The 18,887-nt window shown below is 50.9% G+C and overlaps 1 protein-coding gene and 1 pseudogene across 1 annotated transcript; both read left to right on the forward strand.

Moving 5' to 3' along the window:
* The first annotated feature begins 3,169 nt into the window (after window positions 1-3,169).
* Window positions 3,170-5,800, forward strand: LOC149915813 (protocadherin alpha-2 pseudogene; annotated as a pseudogene).
* A 5,915-nt stretch (window positions 5,801-11,715) lies between these two features.
* Window positions 11,716-14,977, forward strand: LOC149915814 (protocadherin alpha-2-like). Its single transcript, XM_090150896.1, has one exon. The coding sequence runs from the start codon at window positions 11,939-11,941 to the stop codon at window positions 14,966-14,968; it is 3,030 nt and encodes a 1,009-aa protein (XP_090007022.1). The 5' UTR covers window positions 11,716-11,938; the 3' UTR covers window positions 14,969-14,977.
* Window positions 14,978-18,887: the final 3,910 nt, after the last annotated feature.

An 18,887-nucleotide genomic window follows, 5' to 3' on the forward strand; every position in this document is an offset into this window, starting at 1 on the left:
TTCACTTGTGTTTGAATGTGGAATGATCCTTTTCATACAGGAGTTTTTCCCAGTGTTGATGCTTCCAGCTGCATTCTTTGTACCTTGTGATCTTCTCTCTGCTGATGTTTCTATTCTGGTTGGAAAGAAGTGCTCCTGTATGTTAAAGAGGCAAACCGTATTTTTAACTGTAGTGTTATGGTACCTGTCTGTTTTTTTTTCTCTCCTCCTTTATGAATCTCGCTCTGCGTTTTTTCTTCTCTCACACTGGAAACGCATTGGTGAGAGTGGATGAGATGTATTGTGCTGGCTTCTGGCTGCTGTCAGATTGTACACCTTTGAGTAGTTGAGTCTGGGGTCTGAAATTTCTACTTTTGTGATCTGAGGTTGTGATGGAGTGAATGTCATTAGCTTTCATGTCTCCCTGTTGCATGCATTGTGATAAATTTGTGCCAGGGAGCGCTGTGCACGGATCAATGATAGTGCACTTTTTCTTCATAAGCAGCAACTACTACTGCCATACTAAAGGTAAGTTGTTCATATTAAAAGAATGTGATCAGCAGATGACTGTACATTTTCTCACTGTTTTGTTGGCGTATTTTATGTTGGAGTGTATATTTTTGGGCTGTTGTTCTATTTCTTTTATCGTTCTAGTAGTCATGTGTATACCAATTCAGGTAAGATACAAAATCATGGGAGAAAGTGGAATACATCATTACATTTTGACTCTGAACTCATATGGTATAAATCAAATCCCACTGGCATCGGGGAGTACATATGGACCTGGACTTTAGGCATCATTACTGTTCCATGGTAGCCTGACAGTCTTCAGCACTGAAGTGGCAGATTTACGCTTGAGTCAGCGATAAGTTGGAGCATGAAAGCAAAGAGAATTGTAGGCAGAAGCGTGTTGCTTGACCCTGGGTTGTCTTTGATGTTTGTGAGCTGTAAGACATGAAGATGCAACTTGCTCACTGCCTTGGCCTGACTGCTGCTGTTGTGTAGTGCAGGTGGTGCTGTAAGCAAAGGGTGTCAGAAGAGAGCTGTGTAGGCAGGTGGTGCTTCTTTTTTTCCCGCTTTTCAGTGACACGGCAGAGAAGAATGGTAAAGTTTAGCTTCTGGATCCAGCATGCTTGTCCACCACATGTGTGCAGCAAATGCTGAGGACAAATTGAAATCTTACATGTACAGGAAAATGGATAATCCATAGAAGCCAAACCCAAAATATCAACCTTATCTTGTCTGAAGGAAACATCTCGAAAATATGACAGTGTGTTTGCATTTCTGCCCACCCATGCTCAGTGCATTTCGTCTCACCTCTGCATCTGACAGGTTTTATCTGCAGGGAAGCGGTGACTTACTGTCAGTACTCGCAGTTTGTTCTTGTTCTGCAATCTGTTATCTTTGAGCACTTCACAAAAACATCCCTGGAGCCAATGGTGTGCATCCACAAGTGATGAGGGATCTGGCAGAAGTGACCACCAAACCACCCTCTACCATGTGTGCAAGGTTTGTCAGTGCTGGGTCCAGTTTCACTCAGCATCTTCTTCAGTCATCTGGATGAAGGCATAGACTCTACTGTCAGAAAGTTTGCAGATGATGCAAAGCTGCTAATAGTGTCTGACTCACGGGAAGGCTGTGCTGCCACTGAAGGAGACCTGGACAAGGAGACTGTCAAGTTGGGCATAGGGGAACCTGAAGAGGTTTGCATTACAAGTTTAGAGTCTCACACCTGGGAGGAATAACTGCATGTATCAAAACGCATTTGGAGCTGATCTGCTGGAGAGAAGCTGTGCAAAGCTGAGCAACCTCTGCCCTGATGGCCAACAGTTTGGTCATGAGCAAATAGGTTGCATTAAAAGGAATATGGCCAGGAAGTTGAGGGAAGTGATCCTTTCCCTCTTCTCTGTCCCACTGAGACCACATCTGTGGCACCGTGTCCAGTTCTGGGCTCCCCAGTTCAAAAAGGCATGGACTTCCTAGAAAGAGTCCAGCAGAGGATGACAAAGACGATTATTGCCATGGAGCATCTCCATTACATAGGAAGGCTGGGAGACCTGAATCTGTTCAGCATGAAGAAGAGAAGGCTGAAGGGGGTTCTAATCACTGTTTCTAAATATCTAAATTATGACAGACAAGTCGATGGGTGGACTGTTTTCCTTGGTGAGCAAGAAGAGAACAAATGGCAGTGGCTAGAAACTGGAACAGAAGGAAGATCCATTCAAACACAGGAATAAACTTCTTTAAGGTCAGAGTGGTAGAGCTCTGGAATAGGCTGCCCAGAGAGGTTGTGGAGTCTCCTTCTCTGGAGAAATTGAAGACACGTCTGGATGCCTACCTGTGCAATTTGCTGTAAGGAACCTGCCAAAGCATGGGGAGTGGACTCAGGGATCTCAAGAGGCCGCTTCCAAGCCCAGCAATTCTGAGATCCCCTAATTCTATGACGACTAGTGGAAGAAAAGAATCTTATTCCATGTGCCTTGTAAGATAAACACCAGAATGATGCGTATCACCGCTTCACAGTGTGTTTGGAACAAGTGACTGTGCAGGTTATTTTGCTGTGAGAAATGTCTTGAAAGACAGTTGAATGGAGCATGGTTGAAAAAAAAAATCCGTTCTACAACAAGAGAACAGTGATCTCAGTATTTGTACGATCAACCCCACTAACCGACGAATTCATTCAATACATTTAATGGCTCAACCATTTCAATTGGAGGACGAGCGTGAATGAACAATTGGTGACTCATTGCATTGCAGTGATCTGCACTTGTACTGAACGAGAACACTGAAGATTACGGAGGATCCATCTTCGGGAAAAAAAAAAAAGAAAGAAGAAGGCAAGAAAAAATAAGTAAAATAAAAAGAAAAGAAGTAAACTGATGTATAAAGAATGGAAAATAAGAAGAAGTCGGATTGAATGCAGCGCTGTACGCAGAGAAGCACAGAGGCAATTCCCTCCGCGAGCCACATGATGCCGCTCCGAGCTAAGGAACGCGCGATGCGGTCGGGGAAAGGGAGGGGAACACCTTCCGGTGCCCATGGAAAAGAAGGCAGAGAAAGAGCGAGCGGCGGGGAGGAGGACGCGCGTCCCGTGAGGAAGGATTGTGGGGGCGAGCGCGGGCGGAGGGTTTGTAGCAGGCAGGTGGTGAGGTGCTTGGCGTGGAGAAGGAGCGGTGCGGCGTTGAGGGCGATGGTCAGCGGTGGAGCATCGCGTCGGAGCTGGGCGGCCGCGGTGCTGGTGCTGCAGGCGGCCTGGGCGCTGGGCGGCGGGCAGGTGCGCTACTCGGTGCCGGAGGAAGCGGAGGCCGGCACGGTGGTGGGGCGGCTGGCGCAGGACCTGGGCCTGGAGGCGGGCGAGGCGGAGGCGCGGCGGCTGCGGCTGGTGTCGCGGGGCCGGCGGGCGAGCGTGGAGGTGAGCGGGGCGAGCGGGGCGCTGGTGGTGAGCTCGCGGCTGGACCGGGAGGAGCTGTGCGGGAAGAGCGCGCCGTGCGCCCTGCGCCTGGAGGTGCTGCTGGAGCGGCCGCTGCGCGTCTTCCACGTGGAGGTGGAGGTCACCGACATCAACGACAATGCCCCGCGCTTCCCCGCCGCCTCCAAAAACATCAGCATCGCGGAACTGTCGCTGCCCGGATCGCGTTTCCCGCTAGAGGGCGCGTCGGATGCGGATATCGGTTCGAACGCGCAGCTCTCGTATACATTGAGCCCTTCCGAGTACTTCGCTCTGGATGTGCAGCGTGGAGAGGAGAATTTGGAATCGTTGTTCTTGGTGCTTACAAAATCTCTGGACCGCGAGTCGGTGTCGGAGCACCGCTTGGTGTTGACGGCGAGTGACGGGGGCAGGCCGGCGCTGACGGGCACGGTGCAGCTGGTGATCTCGGTGCTGGATGCGAACGACAACGCGCCGCAGTTCAACCAGTCGGTGTATAAAGTGCAGCTGCCGGAGGACGCGGCGGAGGGCACGCTGGTGGCGCGAGTGGCAGCCACGGACCCGGACGAGGGAATTAATCAGGAGTTTTCCTACAGCATCGTCAGTTCTGTTCCTGCATCTCAGAGAGATTCGTTTAGCATTGATCCGCGGACGGGGGAGATCCGGCTCCAGAAAGACCTTGATTATGAGATCGTCCGTCTGTGCGAGTTGCAAATTGAAGGGAGAGATAAGGGCACACCCCCACTGTCGGGCCACTGCAAGGTGGTGGTGGAGGTGCTGGACGTGAACGACAACGCGCCCGAGGTGTGGGTGACGTCGCTGTCGGTGCCGGTGCCCGAGGACGCGGCGCTGGGGACGGTGGTGGCGCTGCTGAGCGTGTCGGACCGGGACTCGGGGCCGAACGGGCGGGTGCGGTGCGCGGTGCGGCCGCCGTCGCCGTTCGGGCTGGTGGCGACGTTCGCGGGCTCGTACTCGCTGGTGCTGCGGGAGGCGCTGGACCGGGAGCGGGTGTCGGAGTACGAGGTGGAGGTGCGGGCGGAGGACGGCGGGGCGCCGCCGCTGCGCGCCAGCCGCGGGCTGCGGGTGCCGGTGTCGGACGTGAACGACAACGCGCCGGCGTTCGCGCAGGCCGTGTACACGGTGCTGGCGCGGGAGAACAACGCGGCGGGCGCGGAGCTGGCGCGGCTGTGGGCGCGGGACCCGGACGAGGCGGGCAACGGGCGCGTGAGCTACTCGGTGTCGGAGGGCGGCGCGGGGACGGGCGCGGGCTCGGGCTCGGGCTCGGGCTCGGGCTGGCGTCCGGCGTCGAGCTACGTGTCGGTGGACGCGGAGAGCGGGCGTCTGCGGGCGCTGCGGCCGCTGGACTACGAGGAGCTGCAGGTGCTGCAGTTCGAGGTGCGGGCGGTGGACGCGGGGGAGCCGCCGCTGTGCGGCAACGCCACGGTGCAGCTGTTCGTGGTGGACGAGAACGACAACGCGCCGGCGCTGCTGCCGCTGGCGGGCGGCGGGCCGGGGCCCTGGGCTGCGGGCGAGGCGGCGGAGCCGGCGGAGGCGGCGGAGGCGGCGGAGCCGGGGTCGCGGGCGTCGGGCTCGGCGGGATCTCCGGGCTCGTCGGGCTCGGTCGTGTCGTCGTGGTCGCTGTGGGCGCGGGCGGCGTGGGGTGCTCCGGCGGGGCAGGTGGTGGCGAAGATCCGCGCGGTGGACGCGGACTCGGGCTACAACGCGTGGCTGCGCTACGAGCTGCGGGAGCCGCGGGGCGAGGGCCCGTTCCGCGTGGGGCTGTACAGCGGCGAGGTGAGCACGGCGCGGGCGCTGGAGGAGGCGGACGGCCCGCGGCAGAGGCTGCTGATCGTGGTGCGGGACCACGGCGAGCCGCCGCGCTCGGCCACGGCCACGCTGAGCGTGTCGCTGGTGGAGGGCGCCGAGGCGGCGCTGGCGGCGGCGGCGGGGGCGGTGTCGGTGTCGGCGGGGGCGGGGCTGCGGCCGGCGGCGGGCGCGGAGGGCGGATCATCGGCGGCGGCGTCGGCGACGAACGTGTGGCTGGTGGCGGCCATCTGCGCGGTGTCGAGCCTGTTGGTGCTGGCGGTGGTGCTGTACGGGGCCGGGCGCTGGGCGCCGCGGGCGGCCGTGCTGGCGGGGCCCGGGCCGGCGACGCTGGTGTGCGCCAGCGAGGTGGGCAGCTGGTCGTACTCGCAGCGCCAGAGCCGGAGCCTGTGCGTGGCCACGGACGGCGCGGGCAAGAGCGACCTGATGGTGTTCAGCCCCAACTGCCCGCCGCCGCCCGGCCCCGCGCCGAAGGAGACGCCGCACGACGCGCCCTCCCTGCTGGACACGGTCAGTGCTTCTCCCGGGCTGATCATTCCTTTGATACCGTCTTCCTTCCTGTTCGTTCTTTCTTTCTTTCTTTCTTTCTTTCTTTCTTTCTTTCTTTCTTTCTTTCTTTCTTTCTTTCTTTCTTTCTTTCTTTCTTTCTTTATTACTTGTTTTTATTTGGTTCTCTTCCCTTTTCTCTGCGTCCTTTTCTTCCTTCACATCCTCTGTGCCCTGCTTCGTTTTCTGACAGCCTCGTTCCCCTGTTGCACTGCTATGGAACTCTGTTTCAGAGCAGTTTCTGCCGGGGGCTTGGATGCTCGTTTTTGAGATATGTGTTGTGTGTGTTTTATTTGCAATTTTCTCTCCACATTCGATGCTAGAAAATTGTTGGATCTTATTTTGCTGATACAGTAACGTTGGTTTCTTGCTTGTTCTCACACGTCATTTTTTCTGTAGCATAATTAGGGCTTACACTGATTGGTTCTGTTCCTCTACAACTTACAGCTGTTGTTTGCTTTTCTGTTTATGGGTCTGTTTTGTGCAATTCTGTGTGCTTGTGTTTTTAACATTTGCATCTAGGTTTTTTTTTTATCCCGAGTCTACTTAGTTTTTGGTTTGGAGTTTCTTTCTGAGTTTAGCTACCCTGACTAGAAGTTTTGCTGAGATGGTTTTTAGTCATGCACATAGAACTGTTGTGACATGAGTTCTACCAGTGCTGTTTCTCGTAGTGCATGATACTGAAGGTCTGCTAGACATGTAGGATCATTCTGGTGGTGGTGGTCCACCTGGCACTTTCCTCTGCTTTTAATAATGTGGAGTGTGATTGTGCTGGTAACGTCTGTTTTTTCTTTGATTCTTCTCTGTATGAGACCCCATGCAGTACATTGATCGTTATTTCTGTGTTCTCTCAGTCCTTAGTGTATATTCCTTTGCACAGATTTGTCAGATAAAGTCACAATTAAAGTAGGAAAGTGATTATGGACTTTTGCTGTATCTTTTCCAAAGCTGCAGGCTCTCTGTACCAGTTCTTGCCAATGCCTATGTTGTTCCCACTGAGAGAGGAGTGCAGTCCCAGTGCTGAGTCTGTTGGTCAGCTCAGAGTGCTGACAGTGATGTCCCTTCAGCGTGTTTCTTGTAGAACAGGTCAAATGATGTGAAGCTATGAATTTTTGTTCCAAAGGTTGAGAGAGGGGATGGCTCAGGGTACTTCTGTTCCACTCTTTTCTACAGTTAGCACTCAAAACCTTTCAAATGAAAATTGTTTTATTTTTACTTTATCTATGAATTTATGTGGTTATTGGTTGAGCAGTGAACGTGTTTTGGGGTGTAACCTGTCATATGTTGTTGCCGTTTGTGGTTCTCAATGGTGATTGTAGGTTCTAAAGCTGCTGGTATGCTGGGCTTTGTTTATCAGAGCTTTGGTCCTGCTGCTGGGCATGGAGCATCAGTGTTTATGATGTTCTGTCCCAGAGGAAATCAGTGCCTCTTTTGATTTGCCACCTCATGATCCTGACTCTACATATCCTGCTAGTTCATGGTGTGCAGCATTTCCCGGTGGAATTGTTGAAGGCCTGGAAGTCACAAAGAATCAGTGTTGTGGCATCAGTCCAGCACATGCTATTGACTGTTGTTGTCCCTGATTTCACTGTTATCAGTCATGGTTTCTTGTCAAAAATTCTGACCTCTTCTTCTTTCATTGTCCATTGAAGGAGATGTAACGCAAGGTGACAGTTGTGCCTGGAGAGTTTTCTGATTGTAGACTTTGGTTTGGGCAGGATGTACTTAACCTCTTGATATTCTTTCAGTGTTTTCATCATTAGCTGTAGCTTCTCCCAAAATTCCTATGCCTTTTTTAAAACCAAAAGATGAAAGAAGGGAACTGTCTTTGAAGCCCCCCTATACTGTCCATCTGAAGCATAAAGTTGCAGTACTGATTAATATTAGAAATTCCTTTTTAATAATTCCATCTGAATTTGCAGAAGCATTGCAAATTATTGAGGACCATCTGTAGAAAGTTAGTCTGGCACTGCTTATATGGCACCGTTCCTTTGGGGAGGTTGGACTTCGTGCTTTGATTGATGAAATGGGTCAGTGAAGGGCAGAGTCAATGCTGGAGTGGGAAAGGGAGTAGAAGCTGGAATGGAGGCTGGCTTTTTTATCATGTGTACAACCGTGGGTGGAAATCCCGATCCTTGAGGGGAAAGGCAATCATTAGAAGCCCTCAAGACTTCCCATAAGATAAGAGTGAGTGATGTCTTCTTGTCTTCTGTATCCATGTTCATTGTGGCATTTGGAGTTTAAGAGAAGGCTCTGGCACTTGGATACCTTCCATATCTTGTGGATATTTTCCATATCTTCCATAACATGATGTTGGTGTGACCACCCTGTCTTTAGGTGTTCTGAATAGTAGTCATGAATCCCTTCCTATCCTACTGGGTTTCTTGAACTGCATGTAGACAATTCTGACATTCCTGAGTAACAGAGCAGGGTATTGCAGTAGAGTTCCATGATAGCATGAGTGTTTTAACTCTTACGCTATGCTAAATCTTACAGTGAGGTGAGGCTGCTGAGAGCCTCATCCTTTCAACATCTGATTATTTCAAAAGAGAGCAATTCAACACCATCCCTGTCCTGCTGTTCCATAACTTACCTGCTTCCACATTGATATTTCAATTTCTGTACACTCTTGTTCTTTCTTCCTAGAATCATTCTGCACTGTAGTCCTGTTTTGGAAGTGATGTGCAGTCTGGCCTTTCAATCTTCTCCTGAGCATGAATACTTGATGCTCAAATAGAAAGAGTAGCATATGGAGCATTGTGAAATGAAGTCCTTTTTTTTTTTTTTTTTTTTCTTTTTTTCATATTTTAATGCTGTTTTCTTGTTGGCGGTCACACCTGCGAAGCTGTGTTTACTCACCGCATCACTGCTTTTGGCAAATCATGCTGGTGTCTTCCAAGTTTGTGTTCTGAGAAACAGTGTCCTTTTTTTTACTGATCGTTCATAGAAACAGTCCTGATATGTGGATATCATTGGCATGTGGTTGATTCTTTTCACATTGTTTTCACTTTAATACCACAAGGCCTTGCCAGAGAGGATGGTGCAGCACAGGCCCTTGTTCGGGGTTCCATTTCCATGTATGATATTAGTGGTTTGAAAGAGAGAGTTATGGAAGATTAACCAGAGGTTGAACAAGCAAAGGAAGAATAATTTTTCCGTATTAGGCAAAAATTTTTTTAATGTGGATGACTTTTGAGGATGTTGACTCTGAAGTGCTGTTTCAGTATATGCTGTGGTGCCAGGCTTTCTTATCTCCCATGAGGGCTGGTAAGAACAATGCAGTTCTTTCTGTGAGCCTGAAAAGTTTGTCTTAGCAATGGGGTGAGCAGTTCCTCCCATCAGGTCCAGTCTCTCACTCTGGCACTAGCCCAGTAGAGGAAATGCCTTGATAATGGGATGTGGGATGAAAAGTGCTGTCAACTTTCTGATGAATCTTTCTCTCACATATTGTGAAAGTTGCTCACAGCTGTGCTTGTACCAATGTCAGAATCTGTAAGAAATCAGATGTATTTCTTTTTATCATTTCCATGTGAGATTACTTAGAAGATGCAGTGTGTTCATGGTGCAGTTTGTGCCACTGGGAAAGGCATGGCAGACTCTGAGTTTCTGCAGCTGTCGTGCTGTTCATGCTGTCAGTGATGAGGGCAGTTGAGGATCTGCACAGCCATGGGTCATGGACAGAGTGGGACGTACATCTGTACTCTGAGCAGTCAGATTCTGCATGTCCTCACTTCTGTTGTACTTGTGGTTTTCCTGCTTGTGAAATCATCTTCCATATGTACCTTCGTTCACTTGTGTTTGGATGTGAAATGTTGCTTCTCATACAGAAGTTTTTCCCAATATTGATGATTTTGACTGAGTTCTCTGAATCTCCTTGTGATCTTCCTCTGCTGGTATTCCTCATCAGGATGGGAAGAAGTGCTCCTATTTAATAAAGGTATTGACAAACCTTGTGTTTTATTGAAGTGCGATGGGATCTTTCAGCTTTATGTCTATTGTTATGAGAATGTCCCATTCTGTTGTTTCTCTTCTCTCACACTGGAAATATGTTGGTGAGAGTGGATGAGATGTAGTATGCTGACTTCTGGCTGCTGTCAGATTGCACACATTTGAGCAGCTGGCCGTGAGTCGGGGGTCTGGATGTTCTACTTTAGTGATCTGAGGTTGTGATGGAGTGAATGTCATTAGCTTTCATGTCTCCCTGTTGCTTCCATTGTGATAGATGTGTGTGAATGAGAACTGCATACTAATCAGGGTAGTGTTCTTTTTCTTAACTTAAATTCAGCCATACTCCAGGTAGGTTGTTCATATTAAAATTATATGTGATCAGTAGACTACTGTTAATTTTGGCACTGTTTAGTTTTGGTATTTTTATATTGGATGGACTGTTAATTTTGGGGGTTTTGCCATGTTGTTTGTAGCTTTCTGGTAGTCATGTGCATACCAATGCAGGTAAGAAACAAAGACGTGGGAGAAAGAAGAGTTCATCTTTGCATTTTGAATTTAGATTCATATGGTCTAAACCAAACCTTGCTGGCATCAAGGAGTACATATGGATCTGGACTCCAGACATCTTTGCTGTTCCATGGAAGACTGACAGTCTTCAGTACTTCAGTGACAGATTTCCACATGAAACTGTGGTAAGTTGGAGCATGAAAGCAAGGAGAAATGTAAGCCGAACATGTTGCTTGACCCTTAAGCGTGTTCTCTTTTTGTGTGCCGGTTGTTGAAGACGTGAGCTACTTTCCACCTCGGCCTGACTCCTGCTGTTGTGCAGTGCAGGTGCTGGTGAATATAAAGGATGGCAGAGAAGAACTGTGTGGGCAGGTGGTGAATTTTTCCTCATGGGTTAAGATGCTCAGCCTGTTTTCAGGAACAGGGCAGAGGAGTATGGTAGCATTTAGCTCCTGAGTCCATCATTCCTGTCCACCAGCATGTCTGTAACAAATGGTAAGGACAAATAGTTTAAAAAAAAGTACTCATAAAAATGGAAAATCCAGACTCCAAACCCAAAATCTCAACTTTGTCTTGTCAGAAGGAAGCATCTTGCCAATAACTTGTTTGCTCTTCTACCCACCCATGCCCAGGGCATCTAGTCTCTCTCCTGCTTCCAATGGTTTCCAAGAAGACCAATGATATCCAGGCAAATAGGTTGCATTCAAAGGAGAATGGCCAGCAGGATGAGGGAGGTGATCCTTCCTCTCTACTCTGCACCAGTGAAGCCACACCTGTCAAGTTCTGGGCTCCCCAGTTCAAAAAAGACAGGGATATCGTAGAAAGAGTGCAGCAGAAGGTGACAAATTGAGGGCCATGAGCATCTCCCATAAGAAGAAAGGCTGAGAGAGCTGGGTCTGTTCACCATGGAGAGAAAGCTGAGGGGGCTTCTCATCAATGTTTATAAATATCCATAGTGCAGCAGTCATGTCAGTAAGGGTGGACTGTTTTCATTGGTGAGCAACAATGGAACAAGTGGCAATGGCAAGGAAGTGAAACATGAGGAAGTTCAATTCAAAGAGAAGAATAAAATTCTTTGTCAGCGTGACAGATATCTGGAACAGCCTTCCCAGAGAGGTTGCGAAGTCTGCTTCTTTGGATTCAATACCTATCGAGGTGCCTACGTGTGCAGTCGCTGTAGGGAATGTGCTTTGCCACAGGGGACAGACTCAGTGATCACTACTGGTCGCTTCCAAGCCTTATAAATGTCTAATACTGTAATTCTGTGACCACGAATGGAAGAAGAGAATCTGTTCCCACTTTCTTCCCTGCGTTCCGTCCTTCTAAGTATTATACCAAGAGCCTGAGAATCTCTGCTTCCCAGTGTGTTTGACACAAGTGATGGTTCAGATTATCTTGCTGCAAGAAATGTCTAGAAATAAACCTGAATAGAGTGTGCTTACGGAGAAATTTAACATATACCACAAGATTTTTAATAGGACAGCAGCTCTAAGTAATAGTGGGATCTGTCCCACTACCAACAAATACATTCAATACTTTCCACAGTACACCCATTTACACTGGAAAACAAGAGTGAAAGATTATTTGGCGTCTTGTTTCATTTCAGCAGATATTTATTTCTATTAAAGGAGAACATTTAAAAATGCGCAGTACACGTCTTCCGAAATAAATAGGTAAATAAATAAATAGGTGCATAAGGAACAGAAAATGGAAATAAAGCCAAACAGAGAGCAGCGCGATACGCAGAGAAGCACAGAGGCAATTCCCTCCGCGAGCCACATGATGCCGCTCCGAGCTAAGGAACGCGCGATGCGATCGGGGAAAGGGAGGGGAACACCTTCCGGTGCCCATGGAAAAGAAAGCAGAGCAAGAGCGAGCGGCGGGGAGGAGGACGCGCGTCCCGTGAGGAAGGATTGTGGGGGCGAGCGCGGGCGGAGGGTTTGTAGCAGGCAGGTGGTGAGGTGCGTGGCGTGGAGAAGGAGCGGTGCGGCGCTGAGGGCGATGGTCGGCGGTGGAGCATCGCGTCGGAGCTGGGCGGCCGCGGTGCTGGTGCTGCAGGCGGCCTGGGCGCTGGGCGGCGGGCAGGTGCGCTACTCGGTGCCGGAGGAAGCGGAGGCCGGCACGGTGGTGGGGCGGCTGGCGCAGGACCTGGGCCTGGAGGCGGGCGAGGCGGAGGCGCGGCGGCTGCGGCTGGTGTCGCGGGGCCGGCGGGCGAGCGTGGAGGTGAGCGGGGCGAGCGGGGCGCTGGTGGTGAGCTCGCGGCTGGACCGGGAGGAGCTGTGCGGGAAGAGCGCGCCGTGCGCCCTGCGCCTGGAGGTGCTGCTGGAGCGGCCGCTGCGCGTCTTCCACGTGGAGGTGGAGGTCACCGACATCAACGACAATGCCCCGCGCTTCCCCGCCGCCTCCAAAAACATCAGCATCGCGGAATCTTCTCTGCCTGGGACCCGTTTCCCGCTGGAGGGCGCGTCGGATGCGGATATCGGTTCGAACGCGCAGCTCTCGTATACATTGAGCCCCTCCGAACACTTCAGTATAGAGGAAGAAAACAGTGATTCGCGTAGTAAATCTCTGTTCCTGGTGCTTACAAAACCTCTGGACCGCGAATCGGTGCCGGAGCACCGCTTGGTGTTGACGGCGAGTGACGGGGGCAGGCCGGCGCTGACGGGCACGGTGCAGCTGGTGATCTCGGTGCTGGATGCGAACGACAACGCGCCGCAGTTCAACCAGTCGGTGTATAAAGTGCAGCTGTCTGAAGACGCGGTACAGGGGACGCTGGTGGTGAGAGTGAATGCCACAGATCCGGACGATGGAATTAACAGCGAAATGATTTATGAAATTGATACTTTCAGTCCTCCGTCTGCCTCTGATATTTTTACTATCGATGCAAACAGTGGGCAGATCAGACTCACGGGTCCCTTGGATTATGAGACAGTTTCTTTGTATGACCTGCACGTAAGGGCAAAAGATAAGGGCTGGCCCCCACTGTCGGGCCACTGCAAGGTGGTGGTGGAGGTGGTGGACGTGAACGACAACGCGCCCGAGGTGTGGGTGACGTCGCTGTCGGTGCCGGTGCCCGAGGACGCGGCGCTGGGGACGGTGGTGGCGCTGCTGAGCGTGTCGGACCGGGACTCGGGGCCGAACGGGCGGGTGCGGTGCGCGGTGCGGCCGCCGTCGCCGTTCGGGCTGGTGGCGACGTTCGCGGGCTCGTACTCGCTGGTGCTGCGGGAGGCGCTGGACCGGGAGCGGGTGTCGGAGTACGAGGTGGAGGTGCGGGCGGAGGACGGCGGGGCGCCGCCGCTGCGCGCCAGCCGCGGGCTGCGGGTGCCGGTGTCGGACGTGAACGACAACGCGCCGGCGTTCGCGCAGGCCGTGTACACGGTGCTGGCGCGGGAGAACAACGCGGCGGGCGCGGAGCTGGCGCGGCTGTGGGCGCGGGACCCGGACGAGGCGGGCAACGGGCGCGTGAGCTACTCGGTGTCGGAGGGCGGCGCGGGGACGGGCGCGGGCTCGGGCTCGGGCTCGGGCTGGCGTCCGGCGTCGAGCTACGTGTCGGTGGACGCGGAGAGCGGGCGTCTGCGGGCGCTGCGGCCGCTGGACTACGAGGAGCTGCAGGTGCTGCAGTTCGAGGTGCGGGCGGTGGACGCGGGGGAGCCGCCGCTGTGCGGCAACGCCACGGTGCAGCTGTTCGTGGTGGACGAGAACGACAACGCGCCGGCGCTGCTGCCGCTGGCGGGCGGCGGGCCGGGGCCCTGGGCTGCGGGCGAGGCGGCGGAGCCGGCGGAGGCGGCGGAGGCGGCGGAGGCGGCGGAGCCGGGGTCGCGCGCGTCGGGCTCGGCGGGATCTCCGGGCTCGTCGGGCTCGGTCGTGTCGTCGTGGTCGCTGTGGGCGCGGGCGGCGTGGGGTGCTCCGGCGGGGCAGGTGGTGGCGAAGATCCGCGCGGTGGACGCGGACTCGGGCTACAACGCGTGGCTGCGCTACGAGCTGCGGGAGCCGCGGGGCGAGGGCCCGTTCCGCGTGGGGCTGTACAGCGGCGAGGTGAGCACGGCGCGGGCGCTGGAGGAGGCGGACGGCCCGCGGCAGAGGCTGCTGATCGTGGTGCGGGACCACGGCGAGCCGCCGCGCTCGGCCACGGCCACGCTGAGCGTGTCGCTGGTGGAGGGCGCCGAGGCGGCGCTGGCGGCGGCGGCGGGGGCGGTGTCGGTGTCGGCGGGGGCGGGGCTGCGGCCGGCGGCGGGCGCGGAGGGCGGATCATCGGCGTCGGCGTCGGCGACGAACGTGTGGCTGGTGGCGGCCATCTGCGCGGTGTCGAGCCTGTTGGTGCTGGCGGTGGTGCTGTACGGGGCCGGGCGCTGGGCGCCGCGGGCGGCCGTGCTGGCGGGGCCCGGGCCCGGGCCGGCGACGCTGGTGTGCGCCAGCGAGGTGGGCAGCTGGTCGTACTCGCAGCGCCAGAGCCGGAGCCTGTGCGTGGCCACGGACGGCGCGGGCAAGAGCGACCTGATGGTGTTCAGCCCCAACTGCCCGCCGCCGCCCGGCCCCGCGCCGAAGGAGACGCCGCACGACGCGCCCTCCCTGCTGGACACGGTCAGTATCTCTCGCGCGCCGCTCGTCCCTTGTTTTTGTCCTTCCTTCTTCGTCTTTCCATTAGTCTTCTTGTTCTCTCTTGTTCTCCTCCGTGTACTTCCTTCTCTCTGCCGGAGCTGCGAGTTCTGGCAGCCATATTCTGTTGGACTTTGTTGATGAGCAGAGTCTGCTTGGGGCTCCGGTGCTTGTTATTGATAAATGCATTTGAGAGCGATATGTGTTGGATTATCTCCCCATGTGTGATGCTGGAATATTTTTGTGGATCTGATGCTGATTTTATTAGGATATCTGTCTTCGTAATTCTCACACATCTTTTTACTATTATGAAGGTAATACAAGTGCTTTTGAACTCTGTTCCATTTGAACTTATAGCCATTCTTTGCTGTTCTGTTTACTGGTCTCTTTTTTGCAATTCTGTGAAAATATTAACTCATCATTTGCCTGTATGGTTTTGTCCATCCCGGAGCTCTTTAGTTGTTGGTTTGGAAATTCTCTGAGTTTAGGTGTTCTGTATAGGAGTTTTCCTTTGATGGATTCAATTCAATTGCAGTGAGCTGCTGTGATACGAGTTTTACCATTTCTGTTTGTCATTGTGTAAACACAGAAGGGCTGCTTGACATTCTGGTCGTTGTGATCCACCAGCCATTTTGCCCTGGGGCTGTGTTTGTAAAAGCTTTGTTGAAGGTTGAGCTTTCTATTCTTCTCCATTTGTGGCTATGGAAAATTGTTGTAGCATGCTGACAAAACAATGATGTTGGTGTTGCACTGATTGTGACATATTGTTTCTTAATGTATGGAGAAGAACTTTTGATGTCAGTTCTTCTTCCTGTTCCATCCATGCACTGCTGTTGCATTTTTTGACTTTTTGTGTGAAATTGCCATTTGTTGTTAATTTATCATTCACATTCATGCACAAGCTCCTCAGTTGTTGATTTGGAACTTTTTGTTTTCACTATTCACTCAGTATCTGATTTTTTCCCTAATGGAAGAAAATCAATGCGATAGAGCCATTTGTTCTACAAGTGCTGTTGCCTAGTAGAGCCTCACACTGATGAGCTGCGAGTCATTCTCATGGTGGATGTCCAACAGGCACTATTTCCTGTCTTTAGTGACGCTCAGTGTAGGCTGTGCTCATATCAGGTCCAGTTTCTTCTTAGGGTCTCATCTGCTAAAGACATGATGTGTAACAGTGGTATTGCAGGATTCCCTCTGCCCATGGTACACATTTGTCAACATTGGTTAATATGACAGTGTTCATGATGGAAATGGGAAAGTTGATATGAACTATTGCTCTATCTTTTCTTTTATGTTTATACTTGTTCTGCTCCATAGACGGTTCTTACCTACTAGTCTGTTCCTGCCTACCACTCTGTTGTTCCCTGTGACAGAGGGATGCAGCCTTGGGGCTGAGCATTGTTTGTGCTTGTCTGTTGGTCACATCTGAGTGCTGACAGTGATGTCCCTTGCGTGTGCTCCTTGAACAGCAATTGTTCTGTTGCAGAGTAATTAATTTTGTTCTTCTGATAGATGGAAGGGTTTGCTCTGGGTACTTCTTTAAAACTCTTCTCTGCAGTTTGTATTTGAAGGCATTCTAATCATGTATTGTTTTGTATTATATATTAATGTGGGAAACTATGTTGGGATTAAATATATCTAATCTTGCCATGTGTAGTTCTAGAAGGAGAGTGACACTAGATGTGCTGGACACTAGATGTGCTGGAACCTGAGAGTGGTTTGCTTGGAGCCCCACTCTTGGTGCTGGAGAGGCTGATCAGGATGTTCTGTCCTGTAATGCAGTCAGTGCTGGTTTTGATTGGCACTGTCACGACCTGGAGTCTACAAATGCTCTTGGTTGATGATGCGCGGTCTTTCCAGCTGAGTCTGCTAACGGAGTACAAGTCACAAAGGGTCACTCTTATGGTGACAGCCTAGCAGGTGTTCACTGCCAGTCCTGTTAATCACTCCTGGTTTCTTGACAAAAATTCTATCCTCCTCTTCTTCTTTTGTCTTGTGAAGGAATTGTGTGGAAGGTGACACTTGTGACTTGACGATTTTCTGACTATAAATTTGTGTTCCTGATGGGGAATTGGCAGGATGGCCTCTATTGACGTTCTTTCTGTATTAGTAGCCATACCTTCACAAAAACCAGTACCATTACCTATTTTTGTAAACAGTAATAGAAAAGAACCCTTGAAACATAACTATTGCGAGCATTTGATACATAACAATGCCTTGCTCGTTAACATTAGAATTATCTTGTCTCACATCCGTGTAATATTTCCTTATCAATTTGTGGAATTATTGCAAAACATGAATCATTGTCTTCAGAGAATGTGCAAGGCACTGTCTATGTTGCTGTACTTCAGTGGATTTGTCAGGTTTGGTGCTGTCATTGATGGGGAAGGTCTGTGAAGGTCAAAGCCGAATTTGGGGTGGGAAAGGCAAGTGTGGCATTTGGTGGAGATGAATATGGCAGAGACAATGGGTGGGGCCTGTCTGTTTGCTCCTATGACCTTGGGTGGAATTCCTTCTTCTTGAGAGAGAAGGAAGTCATTGAGAAGACCATGTGTCATGCCATAAGGCAAGAATGGAGATGTCTGCTTGTCTTCTGTATCCATGTTCAGAGTGGGGAATGGATGTTACCAGGAGGCTGTAGGAAATGGGAGCTGGAGGCGTTGAGATAGTACCTGATCGTGAGATATTATGTGGTGTACAGATGAATAAAATGTATTATGAGGTTATGAATTCATCTGATACATTGGTCATGAATCTCTTGCTCTCATTTGGGAATTGTTGAAACTATATCAATGCTTCCGTTGTTCCCGCAAAATGGAGTGAGAATATGATTGTGAGTTCAGTGTTGATGTGAGCATTCTACCTTTGAATGCAAAGTCAAATTTGAGGTAGATAAGGGTGTTGATGGTCTCAATCTTTCAAGGTCTAATTTTCCATAAGGATGGCAGTTCAACACCTTCCATGTCCTGCTGTTCCATAGCATACCATCTCCTGTGTTGGGTTTTGTATATGTACTTGATTATCCTACCTATAATCATTTTGTCTTGTAGGTGTGTTTCTGAAGTAATATATAGACTTTCAGTCTTTTCTGAGTTTTAAAGTAGAACCAGTAGCAATGTTTGGTCATCCCGTTGGCCTTCTCTGAAGGTGATACTTTTCTCCTTTCCTGCTGTTCTTTGCTCACCACATCTCTGCTGTCTACTAACCGTGCTGGTGTCCATCAAGTTTATCTGCTTAGAAGGCGCTGTGCTGTTTTAATTGATCCTTCTCAGTAACAAATGAAAATTGTGTTGACCACTGGCTCTTGGGGTTTTTTTTTAATAACCTTTGAACAAGTAGCAATCTTACAACCTTTGCTTGTGGTAGCAATGGTAATGGAGGACGGTTGGACTAGATGATCTTGTAGGTCCTTTCCAACCTTGTGATTGTATGATTCTAAGTATAGAATTCTTCAAAATATTTTCTTTGGTACCACCAAGTTGTTTCTACAGAAGATGCAGCACACATCATGTTATATTTTCCCATTCCATGTATGCTAATAGCATGCTTTGAAATACAGAGTAGAACAATATCACAAGGAAGATCAAGAATGAGAGAACTGTTTTTCCATATTAGGTTTGGCATTGTGTTTGAGGATGACATCAGAGGATCTGGCAATGTCAGTTCCATGTATCTTGAGTTAGCCAGGCATTCTTGTCTCCTCTGCACACTGATTAAAATGATGTGATTCTTCTCTAGTGTCTTGTGATGAGACTTTGGTTCCACCTGATCTAGCTGTTTCTCCCATCAGAGGTGTTCTCTTCCCCTGGTACCTGCCTGGTGCAAGAGATATGTTGGTAATAGAATGTGGTATACAGAGTGCTAATTATTTTATGATGATATTTTTTCTCCCATATATGGAAATCTGACATGGGAGATTAACACTCCAATTTTCCCTCCTTGTGCCATGGGGGGGAATCTTCGGGAGCTGCAATAGCTGGGGATATTTCCATGATGGTGCTCTTGCTCAACAGTATTTCTGAAGAGACAAGGGGACGTGAATGTAGTCCTTAAGGGTTCA

This window comes from Phasianus colchicus, chromosome 15 (genome assembly GCF_987193195.1).
Source record: "Phasianus colchicus chromosome 15, bPhaCol1.hap1.1, whole genome shotgun sequence".
NCBI lineage: Eukaryota > Metazoa > Chordata > Aves > Galliformes > Phasianidae > Phasianus > Phasianus colchicus.

Bases quoted from the DNA above. Each gene is read 5' to 3' on its own strand.
- LOC149915814 (XM_090150896.1), top strand. From the start codon at position 11,939: ATGGAAATAAAGCCAAACAGAGAGCAGCGCGATACGCAGAGAAGCACA.